General features: G+C 44.3%; 1 protein-coding gene across 10 annotated transcripts in view; it reads left to right on the top strand.

Annotated features, from left to right (window-relative positions):
* LARS2 (leucyl-tRNA synthetase 2, mitochondrial) overlaps positions 1-14,155 on the top strand; it is a 167,995-nt gene that overhangs the window by 72,170 nt on the left and 81,670 nt on the right. For all 10 annotated transcript variants that reach the window (XM_055280185.2, XM_063610888.1, XM_063610909.1 and 7 more), the window contains one exon: positions 3,086-3,229. In XM_055280185.2, coding sequence (XP_055136160.2) covers positions 3,086-3,229 — 144 coding nt within the window. The remainder of the gene's footprint in view (positions 1-3,085; positions 3,230-14,155) is intronic.

Genomic DNA, 14,155 nt, shown 5'->3' with positions numbered 1-14,155 from the left:
CCCATGTTTACTGCAGTGCTATTCACACCAAGATATGGAATCAACCTAAGTGTCCATCAACAGACAAATGAATAAAGAAAATGTGGAGTATATACACAATGGAATAGTATTCAGCTTCAAAAAACAGTAAAATTCTGTCATTTGGGAATGACAGGGATGAATCTAGAAGACATTGTGCTAAGTGAAATAATCCAGGCACAGAAAGGCAAATATCATGTGATCTCACTTTTATGTGGAATCCTAAAAAACATTGAATTCATAGAAGTAGAGAGTAGAATGATGGTTACCAGAGGCTGGAGGGGTAGGGGTGGAGCAAGGGAATGGGAAGTTACTGTCAGGAGTACAAAGTTTCAGCTGGACTGCAGGAATACATTTGGAGATCTACTGCACAGGAGGGTGACTCTAGTCAGTCATAATGTTTTGTATATTTCAAGATAACTGAAAGAGTAAATTTATCACCACAAAAAATGTTAAGTAAGTGAGGTGATGGGTATTTTAATTGCTTAATTATTCTACATTGTGTACATATATCAAAATATCACACTGTATTCCATAAATACAATTATGATTTGTCAATTAATAATTGTTTTAAAAGAAATAATTAAGACTGGGTGTGGTGACTCACGCCTGTAATCCCAGCACTTTGGGAGGCTGAAGCAGGCAGTTCACCTGAGGTCAGGAGTTCGAGACCAGCCTGGCCAACACGGTGAAACCCTGTCTCTACTAAAAATACAAAAATTAGCTGGGCATGGTGGTGGGCGCCTAGAGTCCCGGCTACTCGGGAGGCTGAGGCAGGAGAATCACTTGAACCCAGGAGGTGGAGGTTGCAGTGAGCTGAGATTGTGCCACTGCACCCCTGCCTGGGTGACAGAGTGAGACCCTGTCTCAAAAAAAAAAAAAAAAAGAAGAAGAAGAAGAAGCAGAAATAATTAAGTGGTACCCTTCTCTCCAACCCCCTAATACAGGCAGGGATAATAGATAAGGAAATGGACCTTTGGTTCATTAAAGTTTTTAGGTCTAAGGTACTTTTGTCCCATATTTTGTCTCTATGTGCTTATTAAGTCAAGGCTTTTGGGAACCCTATCTTAGAAGGGAAACAAATGCATGTCTTTCCCACCCAACTCTAGAATTCACATACTTAAATTTTCCAATGGGGGTACTGCTTCTAGTTGTAAAATCGCAGCCCACAAATTACAACCCACAGATGGGTTAGCCTCCCCTCACCCCTACTTTTTATGTAACTTTTAGACATGTCTCTGGATCAGTCAGGGTCCCAGCAGGAAAGAGAGAGCACACCCAAAAGGAGTCATTGAAGATAATTTGATGAAGGACTATTTGTGTGGAGTTCAGGGAAACTCAGAAGGGATGGCAATGCGTTTGACCCTGGCAGCAGAAGGATGCCTTTGCTGCCTGTAGGCTGCAGGGGCAACATTAGGGAGCAGTTAATAGAACCTGGGAGAGCAGTAGCTTTAGCAGTAGGAGAGACCTGCCCAACAGAGGTGATGACCTTCACTAGAGGCACATGACCCATGCCAGCCCATGGCCAGGAAGCAGCCAATATGCCTGTCATTGGTTGAACCCAACCAGAAGATAAGGGTCCAAGGGAATGCAGGTCACAGAGGTCAACTTCTTGGGCCACAGATCAGGGCAGGAAGAGGGTCTGGAGGGGCAAATGGGTAATAGTGAACACAATCTCTTATTAGAATTGCTTATTAAAAATTTTACGTCTAGGCCTGGTGGCTCACGCCTGTAATCCCAATACTTTGGGAGGCCGAGGCAGGTGGATCACCTGAGTTCAAGAGTTCTAGACCAGCCCGACCAGTATAGTGAAATCTCATCTCTACTAAAAATACAAAATTAGCTGGGCCTGGTGGCACATGCCTGTAATCCCAGCTACCCAGGAGGCTGAGGCAGGAGAATTGCTTGAACCCAGGAGGTGGAGGTTGCAGTGAGCCAAGATCGCAACCATTGCAATCCAGCCTGGGCAATAAGAGCAAAACTCTGTCTCAAAGAAAAAAAAAATTACAAAAAATGTGTATGAAGTCAGGATATTTTAAGTCCCCAACACACCCCTCTGTACTCATTCCCTTCTTTGTACCAAGTGGTACCTGAATGTCATAAAGGTGTGAATGTAGATGGCAGAGGTATTTATTTTAAATGAAGATAGACACTAACTAGAACTCTGTGGAGATAATGAATCTTCATAATAGTTAAGACTACATGTTTTACGTGCTCTATCAGCTGAATGAATCCATGGAGACAGAGCTCAGAAGAGCCACCATTGTGGGGGCAGGTATTGATTGGTAGAAGGCACAACAGAGTTTTCTAGGGTGCTGGAAATGTGCTTTATCTTGAAATGAGTAATGGTTACATGAGTATATAACTGTAAAAATGTATCGTTGTACACTGAAGATTTATTTCCCTAAAATAATCCTATTCTGTCAAATTTTAAATAGGTACCATTTTTTCTTCTTTTATTCTGCTTGCTAAAATTTTTCATCCTATAAGTTCATCCTTTCATATAAGATACCAAAGTTGACTTAGACACATCCTTAAAGGCTTCCTTCCCAAGCCTATTCTAATAAGATGGAAGCACAGAGGAAATTAATGTGTTCTTTGTACAACTTGCAAGTGGTTTCTTTACCAAGCAGTACTCCACGGAGCAGAGCCATTGCATTTGCAGGCCCTCTCCCATGTAAGAAACCTCAGGATGGTCTCATAAAATGAGTACTCACTTAGGTCAGGTGCAGTGGCTCATGCCTGTAATCCCAGCACTTTGGGAAGCCAAGACGGGTGGATCACAAGGTCAGGCGTTTGAGACCAGCCTGGCCAACATAGTGAAACCCCATCTCTACTAAAAATACAAAAATTAGCCAGGTGTGGTGGTGGGCACCTGTAATCCCAGCTACTCGGGAGGCTGAGGCAGGAGAATCACAGGAACCTAGGAGGTGGAGGTTGCAGTGAGCCAAGATCGCACCACTGCACTCTAGCCCGGGCGACAGTGCGACACTCTGTGTCAAAAAAAAAAAAAAAAAAAAAAAGAGTACTCACTAGATTGTGCCATTTTGTTTCATGAATTATACAGGCCCTGGTTAACTGGGACCCAGTGGATCAAACAGTGCTTGCCAATGAGCAGGTGGATGAGCATGGCTGTTCATGGCGTTCTGGAGCAAAGGTGGAACAGAAGTACCTCAGACAATGGTTTATTAAGACAACCGCTTATGCAAAGGTGAGTGTCAGCCTGGAGGCTCTCCACTAATGCCTTGTATGCTGGCAGGCAACACCAAAGGCTTCTGGGTATGAGAGAACCTCACTGTTGGGGGGTGAGCTCTAGGAGGGGCTCAGAGCCATAGACGTACAGACAGGAAGCAGCTGAGCCTCATCACTCACTTAGCTGGTGATGGGCTAGTATCTTCAACTGTAAGTCAAGTATAGCACCTAGAGGTCATTGTAGGCCATTGTTTGCTGACGTTTCAACTTACTGCCACAGAGGTCAAAAATCATCCATAATTATATCAGTGATAAAGCTTTAAAAAAGAGAGAGGGGGGCCTTTAAAAAAAGAGAGAGAAAAGTGTCTTCAACTGTGTAGTTCTGATGAGACCTCCAGAAAGATAGAATGAAATCTCAGATAAGTAAATGGACTTTTGGTTTATTAACTTTGGTGCATGTTTTTCCCACCCAACTCTAGACTTCACATGCTTAAATTTTTCAATGGAGGTCCAGAAGAGATATCTAAAAGAATTGAAGAGATGGCTGGCCTCCATGAGAGAAGGCCAAGTGAAAAATGAACTAAGCCAGGCGCTAAAGCTTGATAAACTGGTTCCTGGGCCTTAGTTTTCTCATCAATACGATGAGCAGGTTGGACCAAGCAGTCTTTAAGGTGCCTTCTAGCTCTTTCCATGTTCAGAGATTCAAGGCAAAACCAATGATTGAAAGCAGGGGCTTGCTTATTAAGTCACCAAGAGCCTGGACAAAAAATCGGTTCTGTAGGTACTGGAACCACTCTGTGCAATGTGCCCTTTGAGCTTACCAAGTTTCAAGGTGCTGGAGTTGAGGAGTCACTCCCTGAAACTCCAGAGAGAAATGATTTAAGCAAATTAGGGACATTCACATGGCAATTTGGTGACCTTTGTGTTCTTATGCATATATGAGACTGGACATAAGTAGGGTCTGAAAAGGTAAGGGCATCATGAAGGACTACTTATGGTATGTCACGTTGTTCTTCCCCTGTGGTAGTCACCATAAGAAGCATAGTTGTCCCCTTCCATGGTGGCCTGTGAGTTGCTTTGTGGGTATTGACTGAAATGGACTCTGGGTTAGATCCAATACTGTCGTTCTTATATACAAAGAAAGCACAAGGTTCTCAATAACGCGTGGTCACTACAAAACTTTGTGAATTAGAATTGTAGGACACCAACTCACAATACCAATGCCATACAGAAATATGACCTCTAGTTTCCTCACATAAAAGACATGTCTTAAATGAGGTTGTTTTTCCATTTTCATTTATTCTGAGTGCAGCAGAGAATAGCATATGGATTTGGAGAAGTGCTCATTAGAACTTGTTAACATGGTGCCTTGCTCCTTTTAAGCACAGCAATATTGGAGACTGAATGTGAAGAACAAAGCTGAGGATGTTGCATTCTCTATTACCCCAAGCAGTGGGAGCCCCTATCTGCTGACAGTTGGGGTCCACTACATTACCAGGAGGGATGCTTGGTTACCTCTTGGACCTGTCAGATTATTCTGTTATAGGGATTGTTGGAAAGGCCACCTAATTAGCTCTTTTGTTTTGACCTCTGCCTCTAGTTGAAAATGTAATAACCTAACTGAGGAGCATTATTCTTTAAATTGTCAGCTGTGAATTTTCAACTGTTCAGTGGAAATGGTTAGTTACCATGGTGACTCACCTGGTTCTTGCTGAACTCCTGTGCAGATGTATTGAAAAAACTGTCTTTTGAGGTCAGCACTTGGTTTACTCTGAAAATCTGGAGAAGAGGGAGAGCAAGACTCCATGAAGCCTAACAGAGAACATGCTATGGGGCTGAGAACAGAACAGAGACACAGACATGAGGGGGCTGTGCAGTACTGGAAAACATTGGCATTATGACTCAGCCAAGGGTATATAGTTGAGACCCCCAAAAAGGCCATGCATTAGAGTAGGGATGACACCCTAAGACTAATGACAAAATCAAAATAGACTCATTTTAATAAAAAATGAAATAAGCCTGAGTGGTTCAAAAGGAACTTCCAGAACAAAACTCAACATCTTTAAAGGGAGACAATGTAATCCAGACTCCCAAGGTTGTATCTGCAATGTCCAACATATAATTAAAAATTACTAGACTTGTAAAGAAGCAGGAAGTTATGGCCTAAAATCAAGGGGGAAAAAAAGGCATTCCAATAGAAGTAGATCCTGAGATGACCCAGATGTTGGAATTAGTAAATAAAGCCAAAGACATCTATTATATAAATGGTCTGGGACTTAAAGGAAAACATGGTCATAATGAATGAACAGATGGGGAATCTCAGGAGAGAGTAGAAACTTTTTTTTTTTAATGAACCAGTTAGAAATCTAGAATATAAAAGTTTAATATCTGAAATGAAAAATCCACTCTTTGGGGCTACAGAGGGATAAGTAAGGGTTAGGTAGACATGAAACTTCAGGGAAGCTCCCCGCTCACGCACCTACGTAGTGAACAGCATGTGTAGTGGCCTTAAAACAGAAAAGTATATGATGGGTTTGAAAAACTGAAAGGACATTGTAGCTTAAGCTAAAAGAGCCAAGCAGAAAGGCTCAAGATAGGGCTGGAGAGATGTTTAGGGGCTAGATCAGGCAAGGCCTTTAGGTCTTAAGGAATTTGCACTTTAACCATGGGGACCGTAGGAAACCACTAAAGGATTCTAAGGAAGGGAATGGCATGGTCAGATTTATGTTTTTATAAGATCACTGTGGAAGGAAGGGCAAGTGTGGATGCAGAGAGACCAGTTAGAAAGCTATTGCAATGGTCCAGGCACACAAAATTTAGATGTGGGTGAGAATAGTAGAGAGAAGTGGGTAGGTTAGAAAAATACTCAGGTGGCAAAATCCATAGAGCTTGGTAATAAATTGGAAGAGAGTATGTAGGAGATGGTAACATCAAGGAAACTGTGGCTTGAATAGCACGTGAATGGTTAAGCTGCTTACTGGGATAGGGAGTCCTGGAAGAGACATAGTCCTGACCCTTTTCAGTTTGAAATGGCCAGGAGATATTTGAGTAGAGATATGAAATAATAGGGAAATTATTATTTGGATTATTTGGGAAATTAGGTCCAAAACTTCAAAGATTGAGTGAGATAAGACATCTGTTTTAAAACCTGGTATGATAAAAATCATCTTGAGTTAGTGAAGAAGTCCTGCTATATAGATAAGGCTGAGATGTTGAATCAGTTAGTAATGCTTTCAGCTGCAAGCAACTGGAAACCTGAGAAACGGTGGCTTAAACAAATGGGAAATTACTGTACCCACATAACAGGCCACCAAGACTGAACTGGGATATGGTTCTGAGTTGTCATCTCAGTAGTTCTCTTGGCCCTTTCTTCCTGTCACCTTATGGCGAGATGGTTGCTGCAGCTCCAGATGTCACGTCTCCATTCAGAACAGGAAGAAAAGGGCTGGGCACAGTGGCTCATGCCTGTAATCTCAGCACTTTGGGAGGATGAAGTGGGAGGATCACTTGAGCCTAGGAGTTCAAGACCAGCTTAGGCAATATCGAGACCCCAATTTCTACCAAAAAAAAAAAAAAAAAAAAAAGGAAAGAAGCAGAAGGGGCAGTGCCAAAAACTGTTCCTTTTATCTGGAAAACAACTTTCTCAAAAATCCCCAGTAGAATTCCACTGATATCCTGTTAGCCCCAAGTGTGTTTTGGCCACCTCCAGCTTCGAGGGAGACTAGGAAAGCAGGCTTGGGCTTTTTAGCTTCTATAGTTGAGCTGGAGAGGGGAAGAGGATGGGCAGTGGGTGCTGGGATAGGCAGTGAGCTGTGCCCGCACAGTTATCTTTAGAGCTTTGTATTTGCATCTCGTTTTGCAGCTCTGTGGGCTGCCTCTGTGATGTATGACTGTGGTCTTCTTGGGAGCATGGCTGTGAAGGAGGCCTCCTTTCATTCACTTAACTTCCTAATTTTAAAGACAGTGCCTGATGTGAAAATTACAGAGAACCCAGCAATATAAAGATGCTTTATTCAGGCTGTTCTGTGATATATTTGATTTTTCTCCTCTTACCCCCCACCTAGTCCTCCTAGGATTGTTTGCTTTGTGAAACATTAAAAGTGATTTCAGCCACTCATTCTGTGAAAAAGAAAACTTGCAGTAGGAGTATCTGAAGAACATGAATTAGTCTTGGCAGAGCTGTGTGGGTGGTGTCTTGTGGGCAGCACTGCTGAGGTGAGAGCAAGGGGAGGAGGATGGATTGGAGCCTTATATACAGCAAGTGAAAGAGATTCAGAGTGTGATGGAATGCCTCAGTTCCTGACAGCAGAGTGACAATTGGAAGGACAGGCAAATAGAGAGAAGGCCTCCCATCTGAACTCTATTAGAGTTGTGATTTCGATTTCTCCTGCTGACTCCGCTGGCCCCTCTTGGCTGCATTGCAGGCTGTCAGCCCCTGGGCACCATGCACGCGCCCCCTCCTTTGTGTTAAATGGACATAACCGTGCCTTCATGGTGCTTAGTCAACCCCCATACCAAATTGGTGGTTATGTTTTCCCAGTTTTCAGGAGTTACTTGGCAACTGTTGTAATACAAACAAAGTCTGCGTTTGCCTCTCCTTTCCTACCTGATTATCTCAGATCAGGGCTCAGGCCTTTCTTTGTACCATCTTACTGAATCCTCACTTTAATCTTTGAGGGTAGGTACTCCTCTTATCTTCATTTTACTGATGAGCAGACTGAGGCTCATACTAGCAATAAGTAATAGCCTGGGGCTGTTAACCCGCAGTCTCTCCTCCTTCTCTGTGGTCTGAATTCATTCATTTTTTTTTTCCTGAGAGGTTATTGAGTGCCTGGCCAGACTCTAGGCAGGGTGCTAATAATACAGACAGAGCAGCTGAGGTCTCTGCTCTTAAGGAGCTTAGACTTTAGTGCCACAGACAGTGGTGGACATGAGCTGTCACATGTCCTGCAAAAGAGTGCAGGGGAGACGAGGAGGAGGAGGAGCCCCAGATCTGCCCAGCAGTCCAAGGAGGTATCACTGAGGAAGTGGTGAAAGATGGGAAGCGCAGAATGTCTACAAGGGAGCATCTTGTTGCCCTCCAGATGTGCAGGAAACCTTATTCTTCATCGAGTATTTCTAAGTAGGATGAGTTTCTGCTGGTGAGAAGCAGATGGGCAACAGTGAGCCATTATGAAATCAGTGGGCATTGGAGGTAATAAGCACCCATTTCCCTACCCTCTTTGTTCGTGTCCTCCTGATTTCACCTGTGAGCTTGTGGGTAAAGCAGAGGTACTTTTACCAGAACACACTGGTCTTGTTTTACCCTGCAGAGCATGCAAACATGGGGCTGGAGGAAAGAGGAGGTGAGGGGAGAAAAGGGAAGTTTGTGCCAGGAATTCTTTGGAGGAGGTGGCAGAGGACGTTAGAGCGAAGAGACAGCCTCAGAGAAGCAGTGAGGCAGGGTCCAGCCTCCAAGAGTCATCTGAACTCTGGAATGAAGACCGTTAGGGGGACTTTTGTTCCACCTCTGAGGCACTGGGATGCTTATGAAAGCATTTGGCTGCCCTCTAGAAATTGGGCCTCTTGCCTGGCTTTCTGCTCCTAACTTAAGATCCTGTCTCAGCCCCAGAACAGAGGCTGGGTCACAGGTGGCACCAGGAAGTGCCTCTCCAGTCACATCGCCCCCTTAATCCCCTTCACCCTCTCCCCCCTGTGTTGCTCTAGAAGCTTTGCAAAGGAATTGTTAGAGAAGTTTGGTAACTTGACCCTACTCTGCCCTCTGACCTCAAGAAAGCGCCTCCTCCTGTTTGTGCGTCAAAGCACTTCCTCCTGTGTGTGCATACTGCGCCTTCTAAGGGGGTGGGGCGGCAGCAGAAATTAGATGTTGGCAGAAGAGGCAAAATGACAGAACTGAGAGGAGCAAGTGAGAAACGTTTAGCAAACTGTCAGCTTCTCTGCAGGGCTCTGAGGACCAGGCCAGGGCTGGGATTTGGTGATGATGCTGCTGCTTGGGTTTATCTCCAATGAGGGCTTTTTCTTAAAAGCTCTGTGGCTTCGAAGCTCTTACTGCATTTATCCCCACCATGCCCCTCTTTGGTCAGACAGGGCTGAGGGTGGCCTTATCCCTCCTCACTTTAAAAATGATTAGATACTGTGGGGTAGGAGGCCAGAGCCCATGCCGGCTCTGGACCCCTATTCTTAGACCAGTGCTGAGCCACACCCTCAGAGCCCTCAGCCTGCCTGCCAGGATTCTCCCCCATGCCGTGGCTGTCTCTTCTCTTGGCTACAGTAGATTCTGCTCCCAGTCCCGGGGATCTGGTTTTGACTCCCTGTCTCACAAAGCTAATTAATAGTTAAATTCTGCTCCTTCTTACATAATATCTTCTGCTTCTGTTTTCTGTTTTCCCCGCTGGAGACAGCGTCTTTTCTCTCCTAAGCTATTCTAAATTGAACTCTCTTCTTTTCTATCCTCCATCCTATGCTCTCAGCCCTCCTCAGCATGATTGCTGGCCAGACTGGCCAGTGCCGCGGGGACCAGGTGGAAGTTGTTACTGGGAGAGCCAGCCCCTCAGAAGTCCTTCTAGGGATGGGACTGGGCAGGGGTAGGAAGGGCACAGAGGCCACAGAAAAGTAGACAACTTGAGGCTGGCTTTCCCCTGTCACTTCCCAGGCAAGCAAAAAGCTGCCTGAATAGAGGGAGTAAAATCTTTAATAACAGCTCGGGGCCAAGGCGAGATGCTGGGAGGAGGCACCTGGCTGGCTCTCAGCAGGCCTGAGAAGGAACTTCCTCCAGGAAAGGTCCACCAGGGGTTGGTACAGGGCTGGGCCCTCGCTCTGGGATTCAGAAGCCAGTGGTGTTTCTAAATGGTACAGAGACAGTACAGGCCATCAGGTTTCCCTCCCTGAATGCAGGCCTTCCTGCTGACCTCCCAGATGTCCCCCACCAATGCCTAGTCACATCTGTATGTAGTTTCTATTAGGCCAATTCTCTACCATCATCTCATTCCCCTTAGCCCTGACTTCTTGCCCACACTCCACTGTCCCTCCCTGTCAGGGAAATAAAGACAGCTATGCTTGGCACACATACTCCAGAGTGTATGAGAATAAAAGAAAACTTCTGCAGTCTCTGGGTCAGCAACCTGCTCTGCAAAGAGAATGGTTTTCATGTTTTGTTTCCAAGATGGAATGACTGCAAAGGAAAAATGGAAGAAATAATTTAATAGTATACTTCTTATGGTATATGGACAATGAAATACTTTGTAAATTTGATCAGGAACAATAAAGATAGAAAAGCATTGTGTGTTCCTTTTGAACCCTGAGTGGCCTTTTTGAGCTCCTGTTGCTTGGGTGTACAGGTCTTCTTGAGGTGTCAGCCTGGACTCCATGGGAAGAGATGTATTTAGTCTCTTGTTGAGGGGTCTCAGGGATCGCTGCACAGGCCTGGTGAGTGTCACCAGTGAACCTCTTTAGCTTGGAGAGTTATTTGAACTTCAAACCTAGAAGAAACTTGAGAGAGCATTTAGCTTGGTTCTCTTTTTAATCCCTGCCCTGATCTGAAAAACATAAAAGCAAATAAACAGAAAACCCCTCATGCCTGCATTTACTGCTGCTTGAAATTGCAAAATCAATATGATGTCTAAAAACAAAATAAATGAATAAGGTGTTGCTTTATTTTGAGCAGCCCACATCACATCCTCCTCACTCCTTCCCAGGGGGCTGATTGCCATCCTGAGGTGTGTGTCCCATCCTTGAAAATTGCTGACCCAGCCCACATCTTATTTTATAATTGAGGTGCCAAGAGCAGGGAAGGGCCAGAACCTAACTTGGGTCTCCTCAGTCCCAGTCCTGCATTCTTTTTTATTATTATTATTTGAGACCGAATCTCACTCTGTCTCCCAGGCTGGAGTGCAGTGGTACAATCTCGGCTCAGTGCAACCTCCACCTCCCAGATTCAAGTGATTCTCCTGCTTCAGCCTTCTGAGTAGCTGGGATTACAGGCACCTGCCACCATGCCCAGCTAGTTTTTGTATTTTTAGTAGAGACGGGGTTTCACCTGCATTCTTTACCCCTGCTCTTGGGGACAGTTCCCAAGCAACCGAGTATTTCTGAGAATCATGTGCAGACAATAGCCAGTCAGCGTGTGTTGCAGGAAGGCAGCGCATTAGCGATAGGAAATGCAGTAAGTACAGAATGGGCACAAATGGCCAGGTAATGGAAAGTGTGGTGATTAGAGGTTTTCTGTTTTGTTCTTGATGGAATTGACTCATTGTCCTCTCTGTCTTGCTTTTGTCATTATTTACTCCAATGCTCTGTCCTTACCCTGGGTTCTTCTGAGCCCAGCTGCAGAGAGACCAGTAAAGACCGATCCAGTGGCTGCTGCTATGAAGGAAGCAAATAGTTATTAACAGATACATACATGTCAGTACTGTGTTTTTCAAAACAACCATTCTCTTATGCAGAGAGACACTTTTCCACAGCACCTTTCCACTTCTCTGTGTATTTGCTTACTGCTACCAGATGGCTAGCTCTAAGTGTCAGATTTGCTCAAAATAGAGACAGTAGAGCTGTAATAAGTTGAAAACTCAGGTAAAATACGTGCTGTAGTTTTAAAAGAGTATATTAACAACATGCTTTTAACTATGTAAAAGCATATATACAAACACATGTACTAGATTTTATCAATCCTGACATGATTAGTTTTAAATTGAATGCTCCATTAAGAAAGAAAAATGCTCTCAATATATTGTAAGATACCACTGATTGTAACACATGTCCCAGTGTCAGAGTTTTTGGGAAAATGTATATCTTAGAATGAATAGAAGATACGATATAAGTAGGATGGAAAGATATAAAACAAAATATTAATAGTCATCTCCCTGGGTATTTTGACCAATTGTGGGTAATTGTTAATGTTCTTCTTCCAAATTTTCCATAAAAAGATTATTGCTGGGCAAGATGGCTCATGCCTGTAATCTCAACAAGGTGGCCAAGGTGGGTAGATCGCTTGAGCCCAGGAGTTCAAGACCAGCCTGGGCAACTGGCGAAACCTCATCTCTACAAGAAATACAAAAATTAACTGCATGTGGTGGTGTTCACCTGTAGTATGTACCTATAGTCCCAGCTACTCAGGAGGCTGAGGTGGGAGGATCGCTTGAGCCCCAGGAGGTCGAGGCTGCAGTGAGCCGAGATCACCCCACTGCACTTCAGCCTGGGTGACAGAGTGAGACCCTGTCTCAAAAAAAAAAATTATTATCATTCTGATAATCATAAAATAAAACAGCATGATATCCGGCTTATATCATCATTTCTTTACACATCTTCTTTAGACCTGAGTGTCTTAGAAAGGGATGGTCTTATGTTCTTGCAAATATTCAATCTATAGGGAGGCTTCCAACTTGAAGGTGAGTAGAATGTCCCCTGGGATGGCTGTTACCATTTTGTTTTTCATGATTAGACCAATAAAAGCTTTCAGCCTTGCCCTCAAGACTCCCCTTTCCTAGAATAAGACCACCTTTTCAGGCAAGGATAGTCTAATGCCACAGATTAGGCTGAGGACAATTTTCAAGTTGTAGCTATTTGACTACTCCCTCCCTCTCCTGTGGGAGCCTCTTTCTTATCTTGTAGACCCAGGGGCAGGGAGGTGACATAGGTGGCTCTGAGAATCAGAAGCAATCTCATCAGACAGGTGGCTCTGTCATTAGGAGAGTTTGCCCTTCATCGTCTGCATTCTTACCAGTGTGGTGGTGACATTTGAGAACGTGTAGTCACCTTCTCTCCAAAGTTAGTGGAATTAGAATTGTTCTGCTGCTGAAAAGGTGGGTTAGAGGGGGAAAGAAAAGATGGATAAGTGTAACCTGAGTGGATATATGGATAAGAAGAGATTAGTCAAATTGGCTGCTGCCATACTTCCTGGTTCCCTTTACTGCATCCTTTTCCACAGAGCACGTACATGGGGCTGTGTAACGAAATCTCCAGGGCATTCCCTGATGGGCAGACCTAGAAAGCACATCCTTCTTTTCTAGCACTAGTGACACCATTTACATGTATAGGAATCCTTTTATTGGAAGCTATTCTATAAAGCACTTGGTTTGTCCCCCTCTTTCCCATAGCTCTGGGCTGTGCACTTGTATGTGTGGCTGCTTGGTGCCTCTTTTCCTCTTGCCCTGAAATCCCATGAAACCACACCTTGTTGGCAAGTCATATATCATTAGCAGGATGCTTTGCTCAGAACAGATTATTTCCCTGCTGGGTTAACAGCACCTGCATTGGAATTGAAATTCTTGGATAGCACAATGGTATTTGCAAATAAATGTTTTCCATTGTGATGCTACAACAAATGGATTTTGCTTGGAATACGTATCACTTTCCAATGAGAGGTTGACGCAGGGCTATCATAGGGAGGCTTTATTATATTTATGTATTTGTCATGTCTTCTCTAAAGTCAAACAAGGTAGACATCATGCCGAATGGGTTTTCTTGTTTTTTGTTTTTTGTTTTTTTGAGACAGAGTCTCACTCTGTCGCCGAGGCTGGAGTACAATTGCGCTATCTCGGCTCACTGCAACCTCCGCCTCCTGGGTTCAAGCGATTCTCCTGCCTCAGCTTCCCGAGTAGCTGGGATTACAGGCGCCCGCCACCATGCCCAGCTAATTTTTGTATTTTTATTAGAGATGGGGTTTCGTCATGTTGGTCAGGCTGGTCTCAAGCTCCTGACCTCGTGATCCCCCCGCCTCGGCCTCTCAAAGTGCTGGGATTACAAGGGTGAGTCACTGCGCCCGGCTGGGTTTTTTTAATGTATAAATCTTCATGCCAGAGTCAAAGCAGGACAGGGGACTAGAGTGTGAGAGAAAGGTCATTCCTCCAGTGTATTCTAGAGGGAATACTATATTTTTAAACATCTTGCTGCCTTCATAATTGGTTTAACTTTTTTAGAACTTAAATATATATTGTGCCTTCCCCCCCCC

The sequence above is a fragment of the Symphalangus syndactylus genome, chromosome 1 (genome assembly GCF_028878055.3).
Source record: "Symphalangus syndactylus isolate Jambi chromosome 1, NHGRI_mSymSyn1-v2.1_pri, whole genome shotgun sequence".
In the NCBI taxonomy this organism is placed as follows: Eukaryota; Metazoa; Chordata; class Mammalia; order Primates; family Hylobatidae; genus Symphalangus; species Symphalangus syndactylus.
The sequence above is the reverse complement of the archived record's forward strand: the minus strand, read 5'-3'. Positions and strand labels throughout refer to the sequence as shown.